We start from the raw sequence: 27,911 nt of genomic DNA on the forward strand, positions 1-27,911 counted from the left end.
TTTTATTCAGAGATATAAGTAAGTAAAAATGTATACTGTTTGCATTTCTCAATGAAAAATTCTAATCTGAAAAGTAAGATGGTTCTACATTGGCTGCTTTTACAAGTATCAATATTTCTCCTGAAAAAAAGGCTCAACAGTTTGCTTAAGTTTTCATAGAGCCACTCGCCAAATAGGATGAAATAGCTCAGGTGTAATTGTCAGAAATTGGATGGGAACTCCAGAAATCATCAGTATTCATTCCTCATCATTTCAGACCATTCTAATATGGTATGTTTTTATTCGGTTTTTAAAAAGATACCTTGCTTCTACCAATCATGAAACTAAATACATTGTATTAACAATCCTGAAATAATGGTACTAGCTGATTTTAACTTGGAAAATAATTTTATATTATTCAAGAAAAGCTTGCACTGTTGAACTGTTACTGTGACTGATAGTGAATAAGGTATAAATCAATCACATCGTATATGCAGTATAATGCAAGAAACATGAATCTTAGGGTGAAAATTAACTGTTGTTCCTGTTGATGTGTATAGAAACGATAGCCTAGGTGCCAGACGCTCATTTATTTCTTCAGAGAAACAATGAACTTCTGAGGGGTGGGGAGAGAGGCCAGGGAAGGGGAGGGGTCACCTAGTAACTTTAATTTACTCACACTGTCTTTTCACTTTTGCACTTTGTACCAAGGTTCAGCAATAGAATCTATACAAGGATTATTTGTGGGATGTGATTTCAAGCAGCAGATAAATAAAATCAAATAGTAATGACTATCATAAGGTCATTTTAAAGATCTGAGTATATTTCAAATTTTAAAAAATACTTAAAAATAGAAAAAATTTGTAAGCAGGTTGTGAACTCTTGCACAAGTCTCAAAGTCATAAAACAACGATTATCATGTAAGTCATTTACTGTAAAAGCAAAACACTTCTGATGCCATCCTGCGTACATAGCTGAATCCAAGGGCAATTGAAGCAACTGTGAAGATTTCCAGTGTTCAGCTAACTTTGGATCATGCCCACATTATGAGTTACAGCCCTTAGATATTTTTAACAATGAATCTCCAACATGAACAGACCTGGCTTAGTTTAAATGAGTAAATATGCAAAACCAAACGAGAAAATATGATAGGAAAAAAGATTATTTGAAAACATATGTTTGTTTAACACTGACAACATAGGCAAATAGGGTAGGCTAAATAATTTATGAAATATCAGCTGCAAATCTAAAAAGCTTAAAGGAAATATTGTAATACGTAGCTCAATTAGCATTAAGTACATGTGCACTGTTTTAGCAAGTATTACAGAAGAGGAGTGCGAGTAGTCTGAAATCAGAAAAGTTGGTTTTAACTAAAGGAAACAAAAATAATTGTTGTTTCATATTTAAAAATTAAAAGTATCCTTTTACTATGTAATTTTTAGGCAGATAATGACAGTAATGGAGGTAGTGCAGTATAACTGAAGACTAGTTTTACAGCAACTAAAATATACTAAGCCTGGTATTAGCACTAATCAAGAAAAAGCAACTATAAAACACCACTTGCATGGCAGGTGTGAAAAACACATTCTTGTAGTCTACAGTTTAATACTTCCAGAATTTTTTTTGGCAGAATATTCTTAGGTAAAATATGGTGACTTTGAAATTGCTCCAGAATATTTCACAACCATCTATAGATTTGCCTCTCTAGCCCAGTTCTTGATAGTCTCTGTTCAAAATAAATCTGTGTATACATGTGTGTATGAGGACTGGAAGCAATTTTAGACTTTTATTCTGACCAACTTCTTCTGCCTTCTTTCCTAGGAAGTGTGTAGAGAGCTCTGGTGCCTTAGCAAAAGTAACCGCTGTGTTACTAACAGCATTCCAGCAGCTGAAGGTACTCTTTGCCAAACAGGGAGCATTGAAAAGGGGGTGAGTACAAATATTATTTATATTTATTGTTTGAAGAGGCAATTTATTGTTTAAAGGCTACCATACCAGAAGAATGAATTAGAAAATGGAAGTACTTATGAGCATCTATTAGGAGTTATTATTTCAGACTACATCTGCATCCTAATGGACATATCCTACAGAATTATTTCTCAATTATTTTATATATGTAATTTAATAAAACTTTTATCCTCACTATAGAACTCTACAGCCTGGATCAAAAAAGCCCCACTCTGTTACATACTCTATATTTTTTGAGAAATTTTTATAAAAAGTCTTTAGTTTAATCCTTACTAAATTTTATAACACCCTTCCGTAAAGGACTGTTCCAACTTTAGGTTGGGCATGGCCTTTGAAAATGTGTAACGTGGATCTAGAACCTGAAATCTATTATTTTGTTAGAAGATAAAAAAATCATTATTCCTTCAGATATATTGTGCAAGCATATAGAAAAAATCTTGACTTAATAAAAGGGTTTTCTAAAAGTCTGTATTTCCTAATGACATTTCTGTTTTGACTTCGAAAAAACCCACAAAACAAAACACCCAACCCAATAATCTTGGGCACTAGAGCATACACCGAAGCGCCAAGTCTACATGTTTCTTAAATACCTCCAGGGTTGGTGACTCCACCACTCCCTGGGCAGGTCCTTCCAGTGCCTGACCATCCTCTCAGTAAAGTAATTCTTTCTAATATCTAATCTAAGCCTCCCCTGCTGCAACTTCATACTATTTCCTCTGGTCCTGTCATTATTCACTTGGGAGAAGAGGCCAACCCCCACCTTTCTACAAGCTCTTTTCAGGTAGTTATAGAGGGCAATGAGGTCTCCCCTCAGCCTCCTCTTCTCCAAACTAAACATGCGCAGTTCCCTCAGCCTCTGTCTAATTAGTAGTTTCAGACAAAGTTCTGAAATTAGTTTCAGATTAAGAATAATAAAAGAGTGTTTCTCAATTATAAGGCAAAATCTGTGCAGATCTTAAAGAGGAGAGGAAATGCTTTAATTATTAATTTACAGGGCATGTACTGGGAAAAACATATTCCATATGTTTTTTTTTTTTTTCAAGATAGTATATTTAGTGCAGGTTTGTACAAAGTGAATAGAGCTTATTACATTAAACAATATGCGGTGTCTGTCCAAGAGTTTCTGCATCTGTCCGTAAGATTTACTGCACTAGATCGGATTTTTTTCTAACAGAGACTACTGACATCTATTCTCATTCTGACTTTTGCCATGCTAGCTGAGCTAGTTTCAACAAAGATTACACTGTGTTTTGATTTGCAATCTGATGTTTAAACAAGAAGAATGAAAGCCTTTGGGCAGCTGTCACAGTTTATTAATGCTTGTTGACGGCTTCATTCAAGGCCCATGACCTAGCATCATTCTGATGGCTTTTCCATGCTGAGTTTGGAAATATTGGTAAACCATGTTAAATAAATTCATTAAAGGGGTCATTTAAAAAGTTGGAGTTCTTAGAGTTAGCCAATGAAAATAGAGAGACCTCCGCATTCTACCAAAAAATTTACCTTTTATTAGAGTAATAGAAAATGTTAGAAGCCCTACTTTTAAATCAACAGTCTGGATTTATTTTGGAACCACCACTCCTTCTCAATGACAAGGAACAATTTACCTCAATTTATATGTTTTGAGCCATGAGACTACAAGCAACAAGTTGAGATGCTTTAAGACACTGTTGCTATTTCCTCTTGCCAGAGGCTTTAATCATTCTTTTCCCAGTCATCAGTATCCTGTTCGATTATTATATTTTAGAGGGAAATGAAAGAACCTGTACTGTTTCACAAAGGTAAACTGTTCATGCCTGTTAACAGCAGAGAATTGTATCTGTAAACTGCAGCTTCAAAGGTTCCTGTAAATTAATAGTTCCTGATAGCAAAACCCCAGAAAATACAAGCTCTTTCCAAATCTATAACTCTCTACTGCACACTAGAGAAAATAACAGGTTACAATCCTATAACACTTACTACCATTATTTAGATTTATATTTTATATTTATATTTATATTTCAGTGATACCTGAAGGCCACTACCAAATTAGGCCCTATTTTGCTGGGCTCTATCCAAATAATAAATGATGTTCCCCGCTCTAAAGGCCTAACCAAATCTCAGAGTACTTCATCACACTCAGAGGGTCAATTTCTGCTTTTAGTTACACTAATGTAAATTCAGTGTAACTGTGATCTCAAGGCAAAATTTGATGCAATGTTCATTGACATCTTATTAGCAGAGTTGGGAGGGATTTCTACAAGTAAAATGTCCTAACACTCTATTATAAAACCTTCTTTCAGTTGCTCTTATAAACCTGCCAGGTTTTTAACTCTTTGGGTTGAAATTTTGCACAGTAGATGTCTGCCTATGCCTAAAGGTTTTTAGAGTGTTTTCCATAAAAGTTACTCAGCTGTTTTCTGCGTGCAGGGAAAGAGAATAGAGTGGTTTCTTGCTACTGATGGAACTTGCACATCTATTCTGTTTTGAAGCTATAATATGTTCATGCTTTGGTGAAGGGTGTTATGTATCAGCTAGGTTCAAAAAGCTACACTTTTTCCTAATTTGTAATAATAATTTTAAATACACGTGAAGTTTCTCGCTGGTATACCCAGAGATGTGTTTGTGAAGGTAAACTAGCTGATAGACTTTTAAAAATATTCTGATGAGGAAATGGTGCATATAAAACAATCAGACCAAACTGATATGAATGTTTATTTTGTCTTTGAATTTAAATTAATTAAAAAAATAACCTTTTTTAACATAATTGCTTAGATCCATGCTAGGGATTTAAATGAGGAGGAAGCATATTTATGTAGTCCCACTAGAAAAAATGAAGATTTTGTTAATTTTGAATCCTATGCATAACTGATTTCTCATGAAAGATAAATTTTCACTAGAAAATTAAGAAGAGACTAGAAAGTTTCACTAGAAAAGTAAGAGGGGAACAATAAGTCCTCAGGTTTAGCTTCAGTAGACGAGAAAAAACAGCATTTAAGGAGTTTTTACAGGGGGATATGGAAATGTGGAAGACAGTGTTGGCAGGGCAGAGGAACTTACAGAGTACAGGGATTTTGCATGGCTCTGGAAATATAAAGCGGGTAAAATGCACCTGCCATTCATATACAAGCATAATAGTATAGACTTAGGATGGTTTGTGTGTTCAGTTTTACATATGTGATATTCTTGTGGTTTTAAGTTTAACTCTAAGTGTCTTTTATTTCTTAACTTTGATCTTGACATGCTTGTAATACATATAATGTATTTTAAATTAAATTATTAGCATACTTAGAAGCATTTTTAACTTTTGACTTTAGTGTTAGATAACTATTCATGGATTTACATGGTATATTTAATAGAATACTGCAAGGAGATTATTGTCTTCAGTTAATACAATCACTATGACAATTTACCACTATAATGAGAAGAAAATCAGAAGATTTTAATCCTTCATATGTAATTCACATAAGTACTTCATCCTTTATCATAATTGTACCATTAAAAGCATTGCAAATTACTGTGCCGTATGGATATACATATACTAGTTCATTATACGGACTGCATCGTGTTATGCAGACATTCAGTCATAGTCTGGATTTAAGAGAAGCTCCATATGAAGGGTACATTCCTCTGATGGATGTCTGCTTATTGGCATAAACGTCCAGTTTGTAAATTTAGAATTCCAAGAAGGATAAACCCTTCTTTCCTCAGCACAGCTCCATGAAACCTTCTGTCTTTGTGGTTTTTTTTGCTGAGGAAGGGTGTGGTGGATTGATCCCATCCAGCAGCTAGGTCCCCAGCCAGTTTGTTGCTCACTACCCCCCAGGGACGGTGGAGAGAATCAGAAGGGCAAAAAGTGAGAAAAACTCATGGGCTGATGTAGACAGTTTAGTAAGGGAAAGGAAAAGAAAGAAAAAGTGAAGGAGAGATGAAAGGCAATCAACTCACTAACTCCCACCAACAGACTGTTGCCCAGCCAGTCTCTGAGCACTGGCTACTTTGGAAATATCCCCACCCCCAATTTCACTGCTGAGTATGGTGTTATAGGCTATGAGGTATTCCTTTGGTCAGTTTGGGTCAGCTGTCCCTGCTGCGTTTCCTCCTGACCTCTTACCCACCCCAAGCCTACTCACTTGGGTGGGCAGGTTGTGAAACGAAGGAACTTGGGTCTTTTTAGTCTAGAGAAGAGAAGGCTGAGGGGGATCTGATCAATGCTTATAAATACTTAAAGGGAGGGAGTCAGGAGGACAGGGCTGGTCTTTTCTCAATGGTGCCTAGTGACAGGACAAGAGGAAATGGGCACAAACTTGAGTATAAGAAGTTCCACCTAAACATGAGGAGGAACTTCATTACTGTGAGAGTGGTAGAGCACTGGAACAGGCTGGAGTCCCCTTCTCTGGAGACATTCAAAAACCGCCTGGACAAGATCCTGTGCAACCTGCTCTAGGTCGACCCACTCCGGTGGGGGGGTTGGACTTGATGATCTCCAGAGGTCCCTTCCAACCCCATATGATTCTATGATTCTATGTGCAAGCACTGTTCAGCAACAACTAAAACATCAGTGTGTTATCCACACAATAATGTGGAAATAACAAGGAAATATTATAATAAGGAAATACTATATTAAATAGTAGCACGTGTTCATGGACAAAACTATGTTGCATCTGGGTGCACTTGCTGATGATAAAGTACGCATTTTAGTATTAATGTATCATTCTAATGTACATTCTAGAGAGCTACACACTTAGACTCTGACAGGTTTGACAGTCTAGAAGTACCTTTTATTCAAAATGAAATTTCTAGTGAAAAAATAAGAATTTTTATTAATTTTCTGTAACTAGTACTCTGTATAATCCTTGTTCATATCAAATCTTATTGATATCAAACTCCTACTAATACCTTTTATTTATTATTTTTTTTCCTGAGCAATGACTGAATGTTAAATTCTCTTTTCAGTTGCTTTCAGAAAAATTTTGTACAGTTCAGGTCATCTTGAATGGCTATATTTACTTGTTTACGTACTTCCTGCATTGCTGGGACTGAGGCTTTAGGACTCAGGAGAAGAGAAATCTTGGCTTTGCTGAACCTATTAGTATGAAGTCAATACTGAATCTTCCATTAGTGTTTATGGGTGGACAATGATTATCTTTTTGTCCATATTTTCTGTGCATGTCCTGGTGCTTTTTGTCAAATTCATATGACTGATTTTGGACACAGAAGTTGTTTGGGTTTCTTTTTGGAAAGGGTTAATACTACATCTGTTACAGAAATTCAGATGCCCACCTTCTAGAAGTGAAATATGCAGATTCAGGTCACAGCAGAACTGAGGCCGTGCTCTACTCTGTCATCTAAGCCTATAAAGGTTGAAAACCTAACCGAGCTACTCCAGGTTCTCAGTGATGCAGTAGATACTGTTATGGTTTGAGAAAACCCATAACAATTTATTGTCATTTAGACAATTATTCTATCACCCGAGGACCTCTCCCCACCTGGAAAAGGGAATGGGGGAACACAAAGAAACAGGGTTGTAATATAAATGGATTTAATAGAGTAAGACTAAATAACTAACAGTAATACTAAAGAACCAGTATTAACCACGAAACTGATACAAGATATGCAAGGATTATACTCAGCCAATTCAATCAGCAGGAGGCTGTGCACTCCCAGCAGGGACAGCAAATGGTGGACACTGCGAGCGCAATGGCTTCAGGAGGAAGGGAAGGCCTCAGGGTTCCAGCACCAGGGCAAGGAATTCTCTGGACCACTGCCATCAAGGGAGAGAGACCTATACAGCAAGCTTTTCTAATTTATATTGAAAGTGACGTTCATGGTATGAAATAATCCTGTTGGCCAGCCTGGGTCAAGTGCCCAGGCCTTGCTCCTCCTTGTACCTGCACCTGGCAAGGCTCGAAACTCCGAGATGTTGTATCCCACGTAGCCTAGCTGGCTATGAACTAAATATTTTCATGAACTAGGACATTGAAGTTTTCTAAAAGTGCAGTTTTTCCCAGCGTTAAAAGAAAAGTTAGTCAACCAGATTGTTGATCAAACCATGGGGTCCAGGATTGTTGATCGGAAACGATAAGCTTATTTTAACAATTAGCCATTTGTGCAAATTGTCTGTCATTTTGTATGTCCGATGAAGTAACAATATTGCAAAGTTTAAGTGTTTGCATGAGTGAAGTACCCATGTTCATTCTGTCCCTGAACAAATGGCCAGTGACTATTATATAACAATTTTCTGTACTGTATCTAATGCCTTGGCACTACTTTTATTATGTCTGTAGTGTTAGTATAAATGAAACACTGCAATAAATTCTTCTTACATTGTAACCTCATCCAGATTTTCTTCTTTAAAATGTAAGGGAATGCATTTTTGAAAATCCTATCGGGGGTAATTTTTCATTTTGCGTAATGAAGCTCCTACATGAATCTTAAGTGGAAGGTGTTTTACTAAACTAATCTTAGAAATGATTCTTGGTGTTTAAAAGAATGTAGGCAACTTGGAGTTCCTTTAATTCGAAACATTGAGGATGTATGAAGAAAATATTTATTGTATGCTTGCTTTAACTTCTGGTGTGTGTTAGGGAACGTATAATTCAGGACTTAGTGAAGACAATTAACAAATCACACGCACCCTCACCAATGTCTAAACATGGCTAGAAAAAGTAAAATATTAGTCTTGTTATCTATGCAGAGAATGCTAATGCCTATAATTGGTCATTGCCTGACCCTTATATTTTTCTGTCCTGATAACTCTGTCAGCCTGGAAGCTAATTTTGTGCTTTTTGTGAAATCTTTCAGTGGTGCTATCAGGGAGAGTGCGTACCTTTTGGCACTTGGCCGCAGAGCATAGATGGGGGCTGGGGTCCATGGTCAATATGGGGAGAGTGCAGCAGGACCTGCGGGGGAGGAGTCTCCTCATCTATAAGACACTGTGACAGTCCAGCGTAAGTAGCTAAAGTAAGCCGGAGCCAACAAAAAGACACATTTGGAAATTATTCAAAACTGTGGTTTCACATGTTATCTGTAAAAATATTTTGCTAGTTTGCCAACATTTGTCTTCAAAATAGCAGACAGAAACATTTAAACAGAAGAAGTTCACTAGACATACTTTTGACATTTTTGATGTATCTTATGTACTGTAAAGATAGCTGGATTTATATTTAGCAGTAACCAGAATGATTTTCTTTCTGCAATTTGCTGTTCATGCAAAATATATTTAAATTATGCCTTAGATAGATTTCTTTCATAAGGCATATTACCTCTAATGCGTGTCTAGGATATAAAATAACTATGTCAAGTTACTTATTACAAAAGCAGCACAGCATTTCCAACCTGTTGCATACAACTGCTTACATATAAACTGTAGTTAGCAATATTATGTTACATGTGATTTACACACAGCATTTATATGCTGTCATGTCCAGCACTTAGTTGTGACTTCCCACTGACTCTTAAAACGCCTGAGCAACTTCTCTCCTTGCCACTACTCCCTGTTGGTCCATCTACTCTCTCTCAAGAGGGGCCAGCTTCTCCACTACAGCTTGATCTGTTGTGTGTATCTGTACTGGTCCTGTCATCTGTGCACTTTCCAGTGTCCTGAGCACTGTTCCAGAGAAGGTCTGTCAGGTAAGTGCTCCTTTAGGTCTTTGCAGAAAGATAGTTATATTACTCTGAACTTTGTTCTTGGCATATCCCATAATTACTATTTCCATCACCATTACTAGTTTTTAAGACCACTTTTCTTGAAAATATTAAGCTTTTGAGCTTCTTTCATGAAAATCCTTTTTGTGGCTTCTGTCACTCCTTTCTTATCTTTTCCTCTCTGTACACTTAAGTTGTTTCTTGTACTTGTGTTTTGCAAGCCAGGCTGCACACATCAGCTTTCCATTGTGATCTGCAAGACAGACATCATAATGTCACTTTACTGTTGCTTAATGTGGTCTGTTCACCTCTTATCATTCTATCAAATCTGGCACATAGCACTACTTACCAAATGGATTCAAAAGCAAAAATTATCTATATGCATCAGCAACATGTCAGACTGTGTTACTGAGAGAATAAATTAAATTACTATTTTTTTCACAGCAGTGTGTAAAACTGCTAGTGAAATGCTTATTTGGAGCATGAGTAATTTCCCAAGGTTTTTAAGTACTCTTGTCACCATGTATATGCGTTGGCACGTTGAAAGGTGAATGAATTTTAAATGTTTAACAAACAGTATAGCAATCAAATGCATTTGGGGGGGATACATCTGTATTAGGAAAAAAAATCCTTTATTTTCAAGGATAGTGTTGCCTGGTTAAATATTTGTAATGTGATTGATTTTATTTTTAGTTAATTGTAAATTCATTTTTTTTTAAATTATTATTATATAACGAACACCAAGTGTTTTTCCTTTCTGCTTTCAAGTTATGAGCCAAAGAGCTGACGTCTGATTAATCTTCCATTTAAGTCAATGTTAATTCATTATTTGACCTCTGTGGAAGGTAGATAAGGTTCTTGAACAGCTTTCTGAATTTAAGAGCCAATGTCTTATTCACACTAATAAAAACCTGTTTCCTCTGGAGTTCCTCAGGTTTAATACTGCTTAACTCAAATCAGAATCAGATTCTTGAACTAGAAAATGCAGTCTTTTCTGGCTGCAGTATTTAGCAGACAATTTTTCTTAATTTTGTTATATTTTCAGGAGTAATATGAGAAGATTACTAAAAGAAAAAGTATCACATAGGTTGTTTATGCATTTCTTATTCTAGTTTTACAAAGCAAGCTAATAATTAAAAACAATGCCTTTGTGGCATGTTCAAAATACAATGAAACTGTATTGCTTGAAATCTATGCAAACTAGATTAATACCATATGAGTGACAATCTTCAAGTACCCAGTATTGTTTTGTATCTGCTCCAACTCAAGCAAATATTACAATTCTTATTAAATAAAATATTTTATAATCTCATCTTAAAACTTCCATGTACTTTTATTTTTATTTAGATAATATGTACCTCTTTGACTTGTATTTATACTAGTAATGCTTTAGTATGTCTCATGAATTTGTGGTTGTACTAATGCATGTACTAACACATAAAACATTTTTTCCAGGCCTTCAGGTGGAGGTAAATATTGTCTTGGGGAAAGGAAACGATATCGCTCCTGTAATACTGATGTAAGTAAATTCTGTTCCACCATAAAAGTATAATGAACTCATTGGCTTTACATTTTAATAGCAATGGATGCATTTTTTCTCACTTCAGAAGAGCTGTGAATTCTGCATTTTATAGGCAAACAGTCCTTTAGGGCACTTCTATATTTCAGGCACCCTATGTGTTGTGCTAAATATTAGGATCCCTATCTCACTCAGCTGGAGTGAGTTCAACTTCAGCATCCATGTTAAAGGTGAGCAAGGAGCATTCCATATCAGAGTAAAGGTCTGTCTAGCCCAGTGTCTTATCTCCCAACAGTGGCAAGTAACAGGCGTATAGGGAAAAATTACAAACTTCTGGCAGCCAGGGCATGACTTTCCCATGGATATATCATGTAAGTTTCCTCCACATCATATTTGTACCACATTAACTGCCACAAATCGATCCATTAATCCACTTTTACACCCTCTTACCCCCTTTATATCTTTGTAACTTCCAATGCTAATGTGTTACACAATCTTCTTATACATTCTGTGAAAAAATAGTTCTTTTGGTGTGTTTTAAACCTGCTGTTTTGCCATCAGGTATTCACTGGTTCTTGTGTTACCAGAATGATCACGCAGTTTTATTTTAGAGCTGAGCCCATCAAATAATGAAGTACACCTGAGGGGGTGGGGAAGAGTATAAATGTATGAAATCAAATTAAGAACCTAAATTACAAATTCAAGTAAGTTAAAAATTGAACCAGAAAAAAGCACACACCAATGAAGAATTTCACTGGTATGTTTCCAAGTCAGTAGCACTGCAAACATAAACAGGCTTTCATATTATTTTAGCTTCAAATTCATCTTAGTTTTCTTCTTGAGTCAGGAAAGTTTTTAACAGTGGGAGAGTCTGTACCTAACGGTGTTGTTTCATCTGTTTATCTCTGGGTATATTTGAGGAAAAATTACAACAGTTAATATGCTCTTTCCTTGAAAAAAAACTTGGTTTTATGGTCATTACTAATTACCATTTTAGTTGTGCAAACTTCTCTGTTGAGGTTATTCTCATTATTATAGATTTCCAAATTAACAATGCCTTTCCTACTGCTAATCACAGCTGGTCTGCTCGCACAGACAAGAATTGTGTCAAGCCTTTAGACCACAGTGTTGTAAGAGAAACTGAAGCTGAGCTGCTGTCCAGAAGGAGCTGAAGAACTTTTCAAAAAATACAACTTTCCAAATCATGGTGCACCATTCTGAAACTTTGACCATCTAATTTTTTTTCTGTAGATGTGTATCTTTGTGCTTGACTGTCTTTGAGTGATTTTCATCTGAATGGATCTGGCTTTTAAACTTGTATCAGTCAAGTCTTGACTAACTTTTCTGTTTATTTGGGATTGATATCAGGCTAACTGTAACCTAGAATATTCTATTTGTCCTTTTCAAATAATGACCTTTTTACTTCAGCACTGTTTCAGTTTCTACACATAGTCGAAGATTTGTTTAAAAATTGACACTGACACACTGGAGCCCTCCTCCCTTAACTCTTGAAGGACTCTTGTGACTTAATATCCAGGCATTCTTATTTAAAATATTTATTTTCATATTTTTTAGCCTCTGCTGCTGTAACTAGTATACAAGAAAGTTTACATAATCATAAAATGGTTAGAGTTGGAAGGGATCTTAAAGATCATTGAGTTCCAAGGCCCCTGCCAGGTGCAGGGACACGTCCCATATAGTAGATTACTCAAAGCCCCATCCAACCCAGCCTTGAACACTTCCCTGAGAAGCACCATTCATCACTGGCTTCCACTTGGATATTGAGCTGTTGACTGCAACCCTTTGAGTTTGGCCATCCAACCAGTTCCTTAACCACTGAGTGGTCCATCTGTCAAATCCATGACTTTCCAATTTTTGGACCAGGATGTCATGTAAGACAGTGTCAAATGCTTTGCATAAGTCCAGGTAGATGATGTCTGTTACTCTGACCTTGTCTACCAATGCTGTGGCAATATTGTAAAAGGCCACCAAATCTGTCAGGCATGACTTGGCCTTGGTGAAGCCAAGTTGGCTGTCACCATTCACCTCCTTATTTTCCATGTGCCTTGGCAGAGATTCCAGGAGGATCTGCTCCATGAGCATGCCAGATACAGAGGTGAGGCTGACTGCCCTGTAGTTCCCTGGGTCTTCCTTTTTTTCCTTTCTGAAGATAAGAATTATGTTTCCCCTTTTCCAGTTAGTGGAAACTTCATCAGGCTGCTGTGACTGTTCAAATAGCAGCTTAGCAACTTCATCCACCAGCTCCCTCAGGATCCATGGATGGATTTCATCAGGACGCATGGACTTACACACCTTTAGGTTCCTTAGAACCTGATCTTCTCCTACAGTGGGTGATTCTTCATTCTCATAGCCCCTGTTTTTGCCTTCTTTGACTTTGGCGGTGTGGTTAGAGCCCTTGCCAGTGAAGACCGAGGCAAAAAGGTCGTTCAGTAACTCAGCCTTTTCCTCCATATCCTGGGTGACCAGGTCTCCTGTTTCCTTCCGGAGAGGGCCCACACCTTCCCTAGTCTTGCCTTTGTCCCCAACATATCTATAGAAGTTTTTCTTTTTATCCTTGATGTCCCTGGCCAGATTCAATTTTTGACATTTAATAATATGTAAACCTGCTCTCTCACAAATATACAATAATTTTTTAATGCTTTTTAATTATTAACAAATATACTGTAGCTACCTAATGATACCATTGAAATGTTGCCAGGATTTGTTTTATTCTTATCACATTTTATTTCTTATTGTCAGACAGTTTTATTCTTGCTTGGTTTTGCTTTCCTTATTCTCTATTTGTTTATTACTGAGAGGAAGCTTACAGGCTCACAGAAGGAACATCTAGAAGGTATTTGAGGACGTCATTCAGGCTATTTGCTGGCTTAAAGGAAAAATCAAGTGTCATTGAACCTTTCTTAACTGACAGTTAGGCAGCTGACCTCTTTTGAAATAGCTCCAGTCTGGTAGGTATCATTAAGATTGTTGCAGTCAGGACACTTTTTGTAAAATACAGTGCCTGTTTTCCAATCCTTTAAGATGGGATCCTTTCCCATGTTTTAAGATCCTGACTTTCTCCCAGTAAAAAGACAGCTGATAATATTCCCTCTATGGGAGCCTGTCCTGTGTTTGCAGACAACTATCATGTCTCTTCTTAGTCTTCTTTACACTAGACAGTCTCTTTATTAATAGCCTTTGGGATCAGAGTAGTGCACACCTTCTGGAAGTGTGATACCCAAACCTGTGCACAGGATTCTAGCTTGTCAGAGATAAATTTAACTTTAAACTTAGTCTGTCACCTTAACAATGGGATTCTGCTTATTCATTTCAGTATTGTGTTCATTTTTCTTACAGGAGTGACAATATTTATTTATTTGGTGTTGATCCGTAATGCCCAAATCCCTTTCTTGGGAGCTGCAGTTTAGGGAGTCATTCCTCAGCTTGTGCTTGCACTGTTGATTGTTCCAATTCAACTGTAGAAATTTGCATACATTGCTGTATTGCAAACTACTGCTCCAATTTGTCAAAATCTCTTAGAAGTTATAGTCCTCTATCCCAAAATATTTGTTCCCTACCTATACTCAGATTTCAATCAATAATTTTAACAAGGTATTGGAAAGGAAACTTTACGTTTCATTGTCTAGGTCTTATAAACAAATCTTGAACAATTACAGACTTAGGCCTGGCAATTTGGAAATGCCATTCTTACAGTTTGACTGTGAATAATTTTTTAGCATATTTTTGGGGAATAGTTTTCCAGTGCATAAACATATTGGTACTTAGAGAAATTTAAACTTACTGCCTTAATGGTTTTGATGATTGTAGTCTATTTCTTTTATAGTAATATTTACGGTTCTACATAACTAAGAATTGCTGAGACTAGTAGATTTTGTTCCAAGATTTATGATAGTCCTTAGTGCTTGACATTTTTAATGGAATGGTGTGTTTGATTAATGTAAGTGCTAACAGCATGAAAATCTGTCATTGTTTTTATGAAAAATGGGGGTTTTTGTACATCTTTTCTGTTGAAGTTTATTTTGCAGTGTCAACATTCATTGCCGATTTGTAATTGTAAATGTGCACTCCCTAAAGCTCCTACTATTCATAAACCAAAAAAACCACATTTTGACTTCATTTTTCTCTCAGAGATGAGTTAGTTCTGTTGCCCTTTCTTTTGACCAGTTTAATTCTTTGGAAACAGCACGGACACTCCTACTTAGGCTTATTTCTCATCAAACACTTCTAAAGCCATATATGACTGCTAAATTCAAAAGGCATCTGCTAATGGAAACATTTAGATCAGCAGAAAAGAACATTAGCTAATGAGTTCTGGAAACAAAAGGGTGATAGAAAGAACACACTCATCAGAAACTTATTTTCTACTGCCAACCACACTATCTCTAACAAAAATATCTGTATTTTTCCAACCAAAGTATTTTTAATTTAAAAAAAATACAAAATGCTAATAGAATTGCAAGACACATAATTGCTCAGTTAAAGTAACTCATTGTCTGATTTAAAATATGTATAGAATGTGACATTTAATTTTATATAAACTGATCTAAAACTGTAAAAGCCTCGTAATTCTTTATATATGGTAAGACACATGTTTTGCTTACAAGTTCTGTGAATGGTTTATCTATATAAAAATATGTGTATATACATACCTTTAAAAGATTTTTGTTCTTCAGTCATTTCTCTTAATAGAATGTAGGCAAATGCTTTTTGTTGGTTCCTTCCATTATACATATATTCAAGGATACTGTTGATTACTTTCATAATTTTAATATTTAGAAGCCTATTTTTTCTGAAATGCATTAATGTGAGGAGATACGTCTTGGAACAGTACCAGAGTTTCAACTGTGATCCTTCTGGCTGTGTTTCTCATCTTCTGTGAGGAGCAGTGTAGCCTTTGTTAACAGGAAACACAATCAATTCAATTACTGAAATCTGCCTGACTTTAAGCTCCAATATAACGGATTTCATTGAGATAAGATGTTTGGTGTCATGTCAATGTTTGTGCAATGTTTGGCTAACACTCTTTAGATTATTCATTTTTGCTTTAGTCTTAAGTTTCTTATATTCTTATTAAAGTCAATGCTTTTTTTTAATTTAAAATTTTAAGTGGTTCATCATCATATTCTGACCTGATTTTAAGTTCGTATTATTTCTCATGATTTTCAGTCTCCTAAAAGAGAAACACATTTGAAAACACAAGCAGTCCATTGCTTGAAAACAGTTATCCATGTGCTGTAACAGCAAAAAATAAGTGAATTTTCTTACCCAATAGAAAGAAACAGTTGTTACACTTTTACTCTGGGAAGAGTATGTACACAGACGGTGCAAAAGAGCTGACAAAATGCATATTGTAGCTTAACTTGCAGTAACATTTTTGCATTTCTATACCTATGATTTTCATAGAATCATAGAATCATGGAGTACCAGGTTGGAAGGGCCCTCAAGGATCATCTGATCCAACTATTCTTGGCAAAAGAACAGTCCAAACAATATGGCCCAGCACCCTGTCCAGCCAAATCTTAAGTGTCCAATGTTGAGGATCCACCACTTCCCTGGGGAGAACATTCCAGGGGTAGTTTGTTCTCACTGTGAAAAATTTTCTTCCTGTGTCCAATCAGAATCTCCCCAGAAGTAACTTGTACCTGTTACCCCTCATCTTTTCCATGTAAAAAAAGTCTCCACCTTCTTTGTAGCCACCCTTTAAATACTGGAACCTGGTGCTAAGGTCTCCCCTAAGCCTTCTTTTCTCAAGACTGAACAAAGCCAGTTCTCTCAGCCTTTCCTCATATGGCAGACTTCCCAGTCCTTTGATCATCTCTGTGGCTCTTCTCTGGATCCTCTCAAGCCTGTCCACAACTTTTTTGACCAAAACTGAACACGGTATTCCAGGTGTGTGTTGAGGATCCACCACTTCCCTGGGGAGAACATTCCAGGGGTAGTTTGTTCTCACTGTGAAAAATTTTCTTCCTGTGTCCAATCAGAATCTCCCCAGAAGTAACTTGTACCTGTTACCCCTCATCTTTTCCATGTAAAAAAAGTCTCCACCTTCTTTGTAGCCACCCTTTAAATACTGGAACCTGGTGCTAAGGTCTCCCCTAAGCCTTCTTTTCTCAAGACTGAACAAAGCCAGTTCTCTCAGCCTTTCCTCATATGGCAGACTTCCCAGTCCTTTGATCATCTCTGTGGCTCTTCTCTGGATCCTCTCAAGCCTGTCCACAACTTTTTTGACCAAAACTGAACACGGTATTCCAGGTGTGGCCTGAGAAGTGCTGAGTAGAGTGGGATGACTTTTTTATCTCTGCTGGTGATGCCTTATTGATGAAACCCATCATCCTGTTGGCTTTCTTTGCTGCAGCAGCAAACGGTTCGCTCCTTTTGAGCTTGTTGTCACCAGGAAACAATATGGCCCAGCACCCTGTCCAGCCAAATCTTAAGTGTCCAATGTTGAGGATCCACCACTTCCCTGGGGAGAACATTCCAGGGGTAGTTTGTTCTCACTGTGAAAAATTTTCTTCCTGTGTCCAATCAGAATCTCCCCAGAAGTAACTTGTACCTGTTACCCCTCATCTTTTCCATGTAAAAAAAGTCTCCACCTTCTTTGTAGCCACCCTTTAAATACTGGAACCTGGTGCTAAGGTCTCCCCTAAGCCTTCTTTTCTCAAGACTGAACAAAGCCAGTTCTCTCAGCCTTTCCTCATATGGCAGACTTCCCAGTCCTTTGATCATCTCTGTGGCTCTTCTCTGGATCCTCTCAAGCCTGTCCACAACTTTTTTGACCAAAACTGAACACGGTATTCCAGGTGTGGCCTGAGAAGTGCTGAGTAGAGTGGGATGACTTTTTTATCTCTGCTGGTGATGCCTTATTGATGAAACCCATCATCCTGTTGGCTTTCTTTGCTGCAGCAGCAAACGGTTCGCTCCTTTTGAGCTTGTTGTCACCAGGACCCCAGGTCTGTTTCCACAGAGCTGCTCCCCAGCTGGGTAGATCCCAGCCCATGTTGCAGTCCTGGATCATGTTTTCCCAGGTGCAAGACCTTATACTTACCCGTATTGAATTTCATAAGATTCTTGTTTGCACACTCTTTCAGCTTATCCAGGTCTTCCTGCAGGGTCGCCCTCCCTTCCAAGGAGTCCACTTCCCCATTCAGTGTGGTATCATCAGCAAACTTCATCAGGGTGCACTTAATCTCATTATCTGGATCACTTATGAAGGTATTAAACAGCTTTGGGACCAATATAGATCCCTACTTGTGACAAGCTGCCAGTTGAAAAGGAGCCATTTACCATGATCCTTTGGGTGCTGCCTGTCAGCCAGTTCCTGACCCACTCATGTTGCAGTCCTGGATCATGTTTTCCCAGGTGCAAGACCTTATACTTACCCGTATTGAATTTCATAAGATTCTTGTTTGCACACTCTTTCAGCTTATCCAGGTCTTCCTGCAGGGTCGCCCTCCCTTCCAAGGAGTCCACTTCCCCATTCAGTGTGGTATCATCAGCAAACTTCATCAGGGTGCACTTAATCTCATTATCTGGATCACTTATGAAGGTATTAAACAGCTTTGGGACCAATATAGATCCCTACTTGTGACAAGCTGCCAGTTGAAAAGGAGCCATTTACCATGATCCTTTGGGTGCTGCCTGTCAGCCAGTTCCTGACCCACTGCATGTACCACTTGTTTAGACTGTAACACATCAGTTTCTCTAGGAGGAGTCTGTGGGAAACTGGGTCAAAGGCCTTGGAGAAATCCAGGTAGACAATGTCCACCACTTGCCTCTCATGTACCACTTGTTTAGACTGTAACACATCAGTTTCTCTAGGAGGAGTCTGTGGGAAACTGGGTCAAAGGCCTTGGAGAAATCCAGGTAGACAATGTCCACCACTTGCCTCTCATCAACTGAGCAGTTTTCTTTGTCATAGAAGATGATCACGTTTGTCAAGGATGATTTTGAATGCATTTCTTGAGGTCATAGCCTTTAGTTTTACTTCCTCTCAGGTATTAATGAGATATTAATGAGATATGCAACAACAACAAATTTACAAGTTGCATTTTATGCTTCAGATTACAGAATGTATCTGAAGAAATAGAAATGTTTTTCAGGCTGTGATTTGGTAACTGCACTCTTCAGAAGGATTGCCTGAAAATTTTGCTCAATCCACCTGAAAGCTGGATTCAAACTAATGATTTAGACTAGAGCAAGTCCCTGAGATGAGACCTGGCACTTTTCAGTATTCACTGAGAAGACTTAGCCACTGAAATGGAAACTTAATTTATTGCAAAGGTCACCAAATCTGCCTGTGGATTGATGGATCTGCATTTTTAGAGCCAAAACCACAGGGTTATGTATAAACTTTTATATCATCAGTATCTTGGTTTTTGAAATTAATTTAGCAGTAACTTGCAGTATAAAAAACCAGAATTTAATCTGCAGGACTACAAAACCAGATAAAATATCAGGAAAGCAGGAACCGTTGATGTGGGGCTTTGCTCCCACAGTTCCTTTAGCTGCTCCCAGGTATTCCCAGCCTTGCCCGCTGTTCTTGTCAGCAGTGAGATAGCAGACTGTGCATACTTGTGTGTAGCTGGTTTTCTGTCAGACTGCCAGAGTTGTGTTCAAGAAGAACAGAGGATATAAACAGTTTTAGCAGTTTAAATCATGGCAGAAACTGAATTGATATTTAATAGGGTAAAAGAAAGGCTTGGCTTTGCTTGCAAGTGGACCTCTGGATGTTGTCTTGTACAGCCCTTCTTGTTCAAACCTAAAACAGGTTGCCCAGGACCATGTCCAGAGACTTTTTGTATATTTCCAAGAGGGAGATTCCACCATCTCTTTGGGCAATCTGTTTAAGTGTTCGGTCACACTCATAGTAAAAAGAATGTTTTGTGATGTTCAGAAGAAACCTGTGTTTCCATTTGTGCCCAAGCCTCTGGTTCCATCATGGGACCCACTGGAAAGAGCCTGGCTCAATACCTTCCCTTCAAATAGTTGTACATATTGATGAGATCCTCCACTGACCCTTCTCTTCTTCAGGCTGAAAAGTTCCAGCTCTCTCAGTAATTTGTTTTACTATTAAAAACTCTTTTAAAAATTCTTATTATTTTATTTACATAATTATTTTTGTCGTCTAAAGGATTATTGAATTAAAGTAGTTATACTGCTCTGTTTTTTCCACCAGTAAATGTATTATACTCAAAAATGTATTTTTAATTGGAAGAAGATAGCGGAGTGATTTATAGAGTTAGTTTAAAATGTAAATACTGTCTAATTTCCACTATTTTAATTTATATCACAACAGCTTCAAAATTGGAGAAATATTTTCTAGTTCTGAATCATATTGAAATGGGCTAGCTGTTATAAGAGCTTGATTGATGTATCCTGAGAATGACAGTAATTCTGTTAATATTTGCATTGTGCAAATTTCTATCATCCATGTTTATAGAGACTTTGTCACTTGAAGGCGTTTCAGATTCCCGAACAGTGCTAACTGGCTAAGATATGTAGGAAGACAAATAAAACTGCCATAAAATGGACTCTTCTGTTGCTTGCAATATAGTAATATTTATTAACACATCTGATTTCTGTCAAACAAATTCTTTTCTCTTTCAGTCTAAAAATGATTTTAATCTCTATTTCAAATACTTTGTCTGATGAAGCTTGCAGTTTCAGCAGGTACTTAAACATTGATAACAACGTTTAGTGTACAGTCTAAATTCTTGGTGTGTTCAAGATTAGTTGTCATTATCATTTTGAACCCTCTGATGAAAAATGTGAGAAACAGCAAAGAATTCTGTTTCTCCTGTAATTCTTTCTGAGATTAATTTCACTTATATCTACCCTTATACCAATAGAAAAGATACTTTACAGTTTTGTAATGGGTAGTGCAAAGTAATGACAATCTAAATGAAAACAGTTTTTATTTCTTCACGCTTGGTGAACAGTAAAAATCAGAGCCAAACACAGTATCTGTTCTCATGCTCAGCCTTAGCACAATGCTTTTGTCAAGGCTACAAGTAAGCAGAGGTGATATAGCTCTCTAGAAAGTGTTTTTTCTTGATGTCTTAATAACATGTTATTAATTACAGCTGCTTGGTGCAGTACAACTGAGCCTACAGCTCTTACCAAAATGGGTTTGTTTTAATTTTTTCAGGTGTTTCAATTTGTGTTCATAAGGAGGTAGCTGATGGATTGATTATGAAGCATAGTTTGGTGTGATTCTGATTTATAGAAACTGTTAGGTAACACCTTTGTTTAAATTACTTCAGTTACTTCGTTCCAGCCTAGGATCACAAAATAGACACTTCAACTGTAAAGCAATAAAGTAAGTTAAGTTTCAGAATCAGAGCCACAAGATAAAGTAGGGAACCTCCTCCTAGTCTCTTGCCATATAAGCGTATAATAATTTCCTTTTATGTTCATATTTGGAATAAACTAGCCTTTTTCTTTTTTTCTTTTTTTTTTTTTTTTTTTTTTTTTTTTTTTTTTTTTTCTCCTTTTCTTTTAGTGCTCCCCCCTCCACCACACACACCCCGTCTTTCTTATTTTAAATGTGGTAAAAAGGGGAGAACTAAAAGGGATAAAATGACAGATGTGACAGTTAATCTGGCCAATGAATCGCGGGGGTCTAGGTAAAGCCGCCAGGGCTACTGCGCTATTTTTTTTTTTTTTTTTTTTTTTTTTTTTTTTTTTTTCTCTTTATTATTTTAGCCATGTCCTTCAGGAGCCCGTGATTTTCGAGAAAAGCAATGTGCAGATTTTGACAATATGCCTTTCCGGGGAAAGTATTATAACTGGAAACCCTACACTGGAGGTAATTGTTGGCTTTGCAAAAATGTTATCATACGTGACATCTTCAAAATTACATAAATGATATATAGAGAGTAATGTTTGTAAATGGAATGTTTTTTATTAAAATATAATAAGCTAAGTTTGCTAAGCTTTTGTCAATTCTTGAAAATGTTGCAGAAGAGCCATCTCTGTTCTGGTAGAGATTTGTTTTACTGTGAAGGGGAGTGAGCATTGTTATAGGGACTCTGCTTTAAAAATATGGAGCCCTTCTCCACCAGCAGTAGCAATAGAATTAGAGATTCCATAGGTGATCTCTAAATGCCTTTCATGCTACAGGGATGAGTTCAGGATAAAAAAAAGTCTCACGATAGGTTTTGCTCTCTTAAGGTTACAGTATTAAGAAAAGGAGAAAGAAATAAAAGCATTTATACTATCTCTAAATACTACTTAAATAATTACATTATAACTAACATTACTGTGTGATAAAAGGATATTTTGCAGGAGGGAAGAAATTTGTAATTTCTTTTTCTCTTTGAGACAGTTTAATCAAGTTTAGTTATGTTTCCATCATTATTCAAAGTTTGTAGGTTTCCCTTTTATTTTTTTTTTCCTGTTCTGAGCCCTGAGTGAATAAGTCCATGTTTCTCCTTGTGTTTTTGTATTTTATTGACTTGAATGGCTTTACTTTTAGTTTTTTAGATTAAAAGCCTAAAAAGGATCATTAAGATCAAATGGTTTGAGCTGTAATATAATTCAATAGCACTACATTCCTAATTGAAATAGTCTGATCTTGCTTTTGAAATTTACCCTGATATACTTCTAGCACTACAATCTTTTGTTATTCTTGTTTTTCAAATGGTGAAGTGGTATCCTTATTGTTTTAAATTGTTCAATAATCATTAGGGTTGTATTAACCTAATGGAGTCGTTATGGAGCCAGCCAACCTTGCCATATCTTACTATGCGAAATAATCTTTTTTGCAAGAAAGAAGAGTCAAGTAGAGAAATCAATAAAGGGAAGTTAAATAAAGTATATACATTATATGTGTCAGGTATGAGATAAGATTATAACTTTCAGATCTCTTTATGCATACCTATTTTTTAACTAATTGTTAATTTTTCAAGATTTCTGTTGTTCTGTTGGGTTTTTTTCATTTGTTTTTGTTTTCCAGGTGGGGTTAAACCATGTGCATTAAACTGCTTGGCTGAAGGTTATAATTTTTACACTGAACGTGCTCCTGCAGTAATAGATGGGACTCAGTGCAATGCTGATTCACTGGATATCTGTATCAATGGGGAATGCAAGGTTACAAATGTTTTATGAAGTACTTATGGATAGCTTTGTTTTGTCTGGTATCTCCTACCTTTAATTACGGTACTTGTTTGTTGCTTATATGAAATGCAATTGTCGACAGATCCAGTTGTTAATGGAGGAGTAAGATTGAGACAAAAAGATAAAAAAAGGTATTGCATAAATTAGACAAATAATTTGAATTTCAGTAGCTTCTCACAGACATTCATACAATCCTTCATTTTGTCTTCTTTTTTCTTGCTTCATGGCTTCTGTTGAAGAATCAGTGGAAAGGGCAACAGGAGAATGAACATATTCCTTGCACTGTTCCAAGGCCTGTTCCCTCATTCCCATTAGAGTACCACTCTGGCTGAAAAACAGCAAATGTGAACATGTTAATCTCTTTCTCGCTAACTAGCTCATCCTGTTCCAAACAATTCCACTGCTTCTTCGGTTTAGCAAAGCCTTTGATTATATACTTGAGTCTAGACATCTGCACAGTGCCGGTCAATCTAAAAATTATTTGATTTCACTGAAACCACTAACATAACTAAAGCTTAACTCAATGTTTAGGTTCTTTACTAAACTGAGGGCTAAAGATGTGTGTTTATTGAACAACATGATGAGTTCAAAAACATTTGCCAATATTAGTAAACTAACCCCCCCCAAAAAGCACAACCTGTGGAATTCTGTTGTACTTTATACATATGATTTTGGTAGTTTCGAGAAATCTTTCAAAACTGATAATCAAACTAAGTCTTAATTTGAGAAATGAGCTATGTAATAAAGTTGAGCATCTGTCTTCTTGGTGAATCAGAAAGTCGAAATGTAAATTGTTAGAATAGTATCTTGTCAATTATTTAAAGTATTTTAACTTCTCTTATGCATTACCTGTGTACAAGATTGTAGATAATATTGCTAGAAAACATATAAAGTTATGTAGCTTTTTTATATAAAACCTGAAAAACATTGGCAAGCTGCAGTGGTAATTCTGTTTACGTCCCACTTAATCAGTCTCTCTATTTTTTTAAGGATCCAACTGACTCTATTTTTATTAGCTTTGTAGTAGGGTTGAATCAATAAATTACAGGAAGTTACTCTGTACATACTGTACATAGATATCTCAAGTAGATAATCAGAAATGAAATGTACTTTTTACAATCAGTTATAGACACTTCTTTTTTCCATAAAGGCTTTTGGATCCTGGTTTGTACAGTACATAATCAGCCTTTCACCAAGTTTCATGCTGCATTCATTCTTACAATGAAGTAATTTACACTTTACATTCAAACATGCAAATAATTGCAAATTATGCCTTGAGGATGTGGGCTATGAAGCTGTAAATGCCATTGGAAACAATAATACTATTTATGCAGCATATATGTTTAAGGAATACACAGAAAATGTTTACCTTAACAAAGCAATATAAGCGGAACACAGAGCAGATAAAAAGAAGATCCAAACCAGATAAAAAGAAGAATTGGATATCTCAAACTTCAGAGAAACACTTTAAAAAGCCTTATGAGGACAGTGGTGCAGGAACATCATCCTGTTAAAATACTTATTCTTATTCGTTCTCAGCATGTAGGTTGTGATAATATTTTGGGGTCTGATGCTAAGGAAGATAGATGCCGTGTCTGTGGAGGAGATGGCAGTACATGTGAAGCCATTGAAGGTTTCTTCAATGATTCATTGCCCAGAGGAGGTAGGCACATATATGTCCATTATATTGCACAATTTATCTGGATGAGTCTTTAGCAAATAACAATGCTACATTGATTTTCAGCATGGTGTTCAGCTGGCGATTCACTCTGACCTTTTTTCTCGTTGTTTCCTTTTTCTGTATTAGTTTGGATTTATGTCAAATACAGAAAAATGCTTCATTACTGAGTACATAATTCTCATGGCCTTTAATGCACTTAAAAATAAGTGAGTGGGTTTTTTTTATTATTATTTAGTTATGGTGCCTTAGTAGGAGTAACATGTACAATTTTAGTGTTTATGGTAGAATCTGATGTTTTGTCACACATGAAATTTTAGAACAGAAAGAATCCAGAAGTGGCCTTAAGTTAATCTTATTAAGAACTCAGGAAATGTATATAGGTGATTAGTTTAAAGCTTAGCTCAAAAAAGGCACTATTAGTGTTGCTTGCCCCTCTGTGAGGAGAAGCTGAGAGAACTTATTTAGCCTGGAGAAGAGGAGGTTTGTGGGGACCTAGCATCAGCCTCACATTATCTATGAGGACGTTATGGAGAAGACAGAGGCAGGTGGCGGTGGGTACATGGTGGGAGAAGAGACAATGGCTATAAATTGAAACAAGGGAAGTGCTGACTGAATGGAAGGAAAAACTTTTTCCCCAGGACGGGACTCCAGCAGTGGGTCAGATTACCCAGAAAGGTTGTACAAGTTCCATCTTTGGAGTTTTTCATGACCCAGCTCAATAAAGCACTAACTTTGTCTGATCTCCTACCTGACCCTGCTTGTAGCAGGAAATTGGACTAAATGACTGTCTGACGTCCTCTCCAACCTGCATTATCCTAGGCTCCTTTTGTACTTTAATTAATTTTGATACACTGTTGAAAAGACTTTATTAGCAGTTAAGCAAAGGAATTCCTGAATACATGGTAAGTTCTTGCTATCACTTTAAATTTTTTGTATGAAATGTAGTTTTCCTTTTTATCACATGAAAGGAAATGTATCTCATACTGATTTATTTGTAGTAAATAATTTATTAATGGTTACTTTTATGAATAATATAAATTTATAGGTTTATTTACAACAAATAAAATTTACCTTTGTTGTATAGGCTATATGGAAGTGATTCAAATTCCGAGAGGTTCTGTGCACATTGAAATAAGAGAAGTGGCAATGTCAAAGAACTACATTGGTAAGAGCATGGTTTAAATAGCAGACTGTTATTAAGTCAAAGTTTATGTTGTGATTTTAAGGTACGTTTTCTGGTTTGGTCAAACAATGCAGATAGTAGAAGCAGCAGAGGGATTTGTTAGCTGTTAATAGTAAGTGATTTACTATCCCGCTCTGAGATAGTGTCTTCCATCTGAAAAGTCTTTGATCTTGGAGGATTATACTGTTTTAAAACACAATTTTATTTGTGGAATGATTATTCATTAACAGCCATAGTTACTTAAATGATAGCAATGCTATCTCCTTATCTGTAGGCAATTTAATGTATTAAACAGTGTTTCTGTGTTGCTATGTTGTAGGGACTAGAAGCATTCTTGTTTTATAGATAAGGAAAACAAAATTCAGAAAAACCTAGTGCTTGATTGACATCATTCAGAGAGCCTGTTGTAATAAAATAAAAAATAAAAATCAAATTCTCAGATTATTATTCCTTTATTTAAAGACTGTGTTGATTTTTCTTTCTGGGTTTTTTGTTTTGTTTTGTTTTGTTTTGTTTTTGTTTTGTTTTGGATTGAGTTTTTTTAATACTGTTATGTACAAATATGGCTTCATTGAACTCAAGACAACGTGCATTTCTGAAAGTCTCTGTACTCTGATTTGCACAGCAGTCAGTTCACAGTAGTGCAAGAACACCCATTTCTTAGTCAAAAGTAGATTAGATAACTGTTTAGTTGTACAACAATTTTAACAGACTAACAAAACCAAAAGCTATTACTTGTTTAGGATGAATACTCCAGTCCATACTCCATGTAGTTGATATATAGAATGCTAACACATTGAAAAGGATTGTGATGCCTGTGAGTTAGAAGAGCAATTATCCTCCTAGATACATTAATTCCTAAATTGATTATATTGATGATAATGGTACCTTTTATTGTTGGATGCCTACTTTTCTTTCTGCCTGCCCTCACCCTTCTGTAATTCAGCAGATAATCAGCCTCCCTGGATTCTGCAGGAATAATAATGCCACTACTCCAGCAGTAGAGTGCTTATTATTCTTCAGCATCACTCTCCCCTTAGTCCCTCCCCATGTCAAAATACACTGTGGGTAAGGTTGTTCATATCATATACTGACATTTGAAACAGGGGTGGTGGGAGAGAGGCATACAATGCATCCTATCATAGTCATTTTCTGCTAAGAACTGTTCCATGGACAGTTGAAAACCAGGACAAAGAAGATAACTCTTAGCTATTACAACTGACTTTGTTATTTGTCTATTTTATAAGCAAAGGAAAATAATCTGGAAAAGCATTTAGATTGGTGCCATCTGTATAAAATGAATGAAAAATGTAAATTTTTTAGCTTAAATAAAAAATACAGACAACTTCATTGGTATTTAATCTGGCCACAGATCTAAAAATGTGAAGTGGTACATAAACACTTTTTTTATGTGCTTGTCACAATTTCAAGAGGTTTCCTGAGTTTCCTGAGGAGAGGCTCTCTCCTCACTACCTGGCTTCATGGAACAGAAGCCCTGACTACACAAATAGGGGATTCCTCTCCTTCACTTGTTTCTTATGTTTTCAACTTTCAAAGGTTAAAATTATTATATCCTAATGAAAAATAATCTTACTAAATTACAGTGCCATTTCATTTTGTGATGGGATATTTTGTTCTGTGAGTGTGAGCTAGATCACTATTTTAGGATCACCAATTTCTGGGGAAAGGATGACTTCTAATTTTTTTGCTCCCTTAAAAGAACCATACAATCACAATCGTGGTTAAAAATGCATTTATTATGTTAAAATACATACCTCAAGGGTATTATTTTATGGATATTTCTTTAGTAGCAGTGT

General features: G+C 36.4%; 1 protein-coding gene across 2 annotated transcripts in view; it reads left to right on the plus strand.

Moving 5' to 3' along the window:
- ADAMTS6 (ADAM metallopeptidase with thrombospondin type 1 motif 6) overlaps positions 1–27,911 on the plus strand; it is a 160,618-nt gene that overhangs the window by 96,037 nt on the left and 36,670 nt on the right. For both annotated transcript variants that reach the window (XM_014965132.1, XM_014965133.1), the window contains exons 12-18: positions 1,801–1,908; positions 8,731–8,876; positions 11,029–11,092; positions 21,818–21,920; positions 23,070–23,203; positions 24,770–24,893; positions 25,996–26,076. In XM_014965132.1, the coding sequence (XP_014820618.1) occupies positions 1,801–1,908; positions 8,731–8,876; positions 11,029–11,092; positions 21,818–21,920; positions 23,070–23,203; positions 24,770–24,893; positions 25,996–26,076 (760 nt within the window). The remainder of the gene's footprint in view (positions 1–1,800; positions 1,909–8,730; positions 8,877–11,028; positions 11,093–21,817; positions 21,921–23,069; positions 23,204–24,769; positions 24,894–25,995; positions 26,077–27,911) is intronic.

Source organism: Calidris pugnax, unplaced genomic scaffold (assembly GCF_001431845.1).
Source record: "Calidris pugnax isolate Ruff unplaced genomic scaffold, ASM143184v1 scaffold273, whole genome shotgun sequence".
NCBI classification, from domain to species: Eukaryota; Metazoa; Chordata; class Aves; order Charadriiformes; family Scolopacidae; genus Calidris; species Calidris pugnax.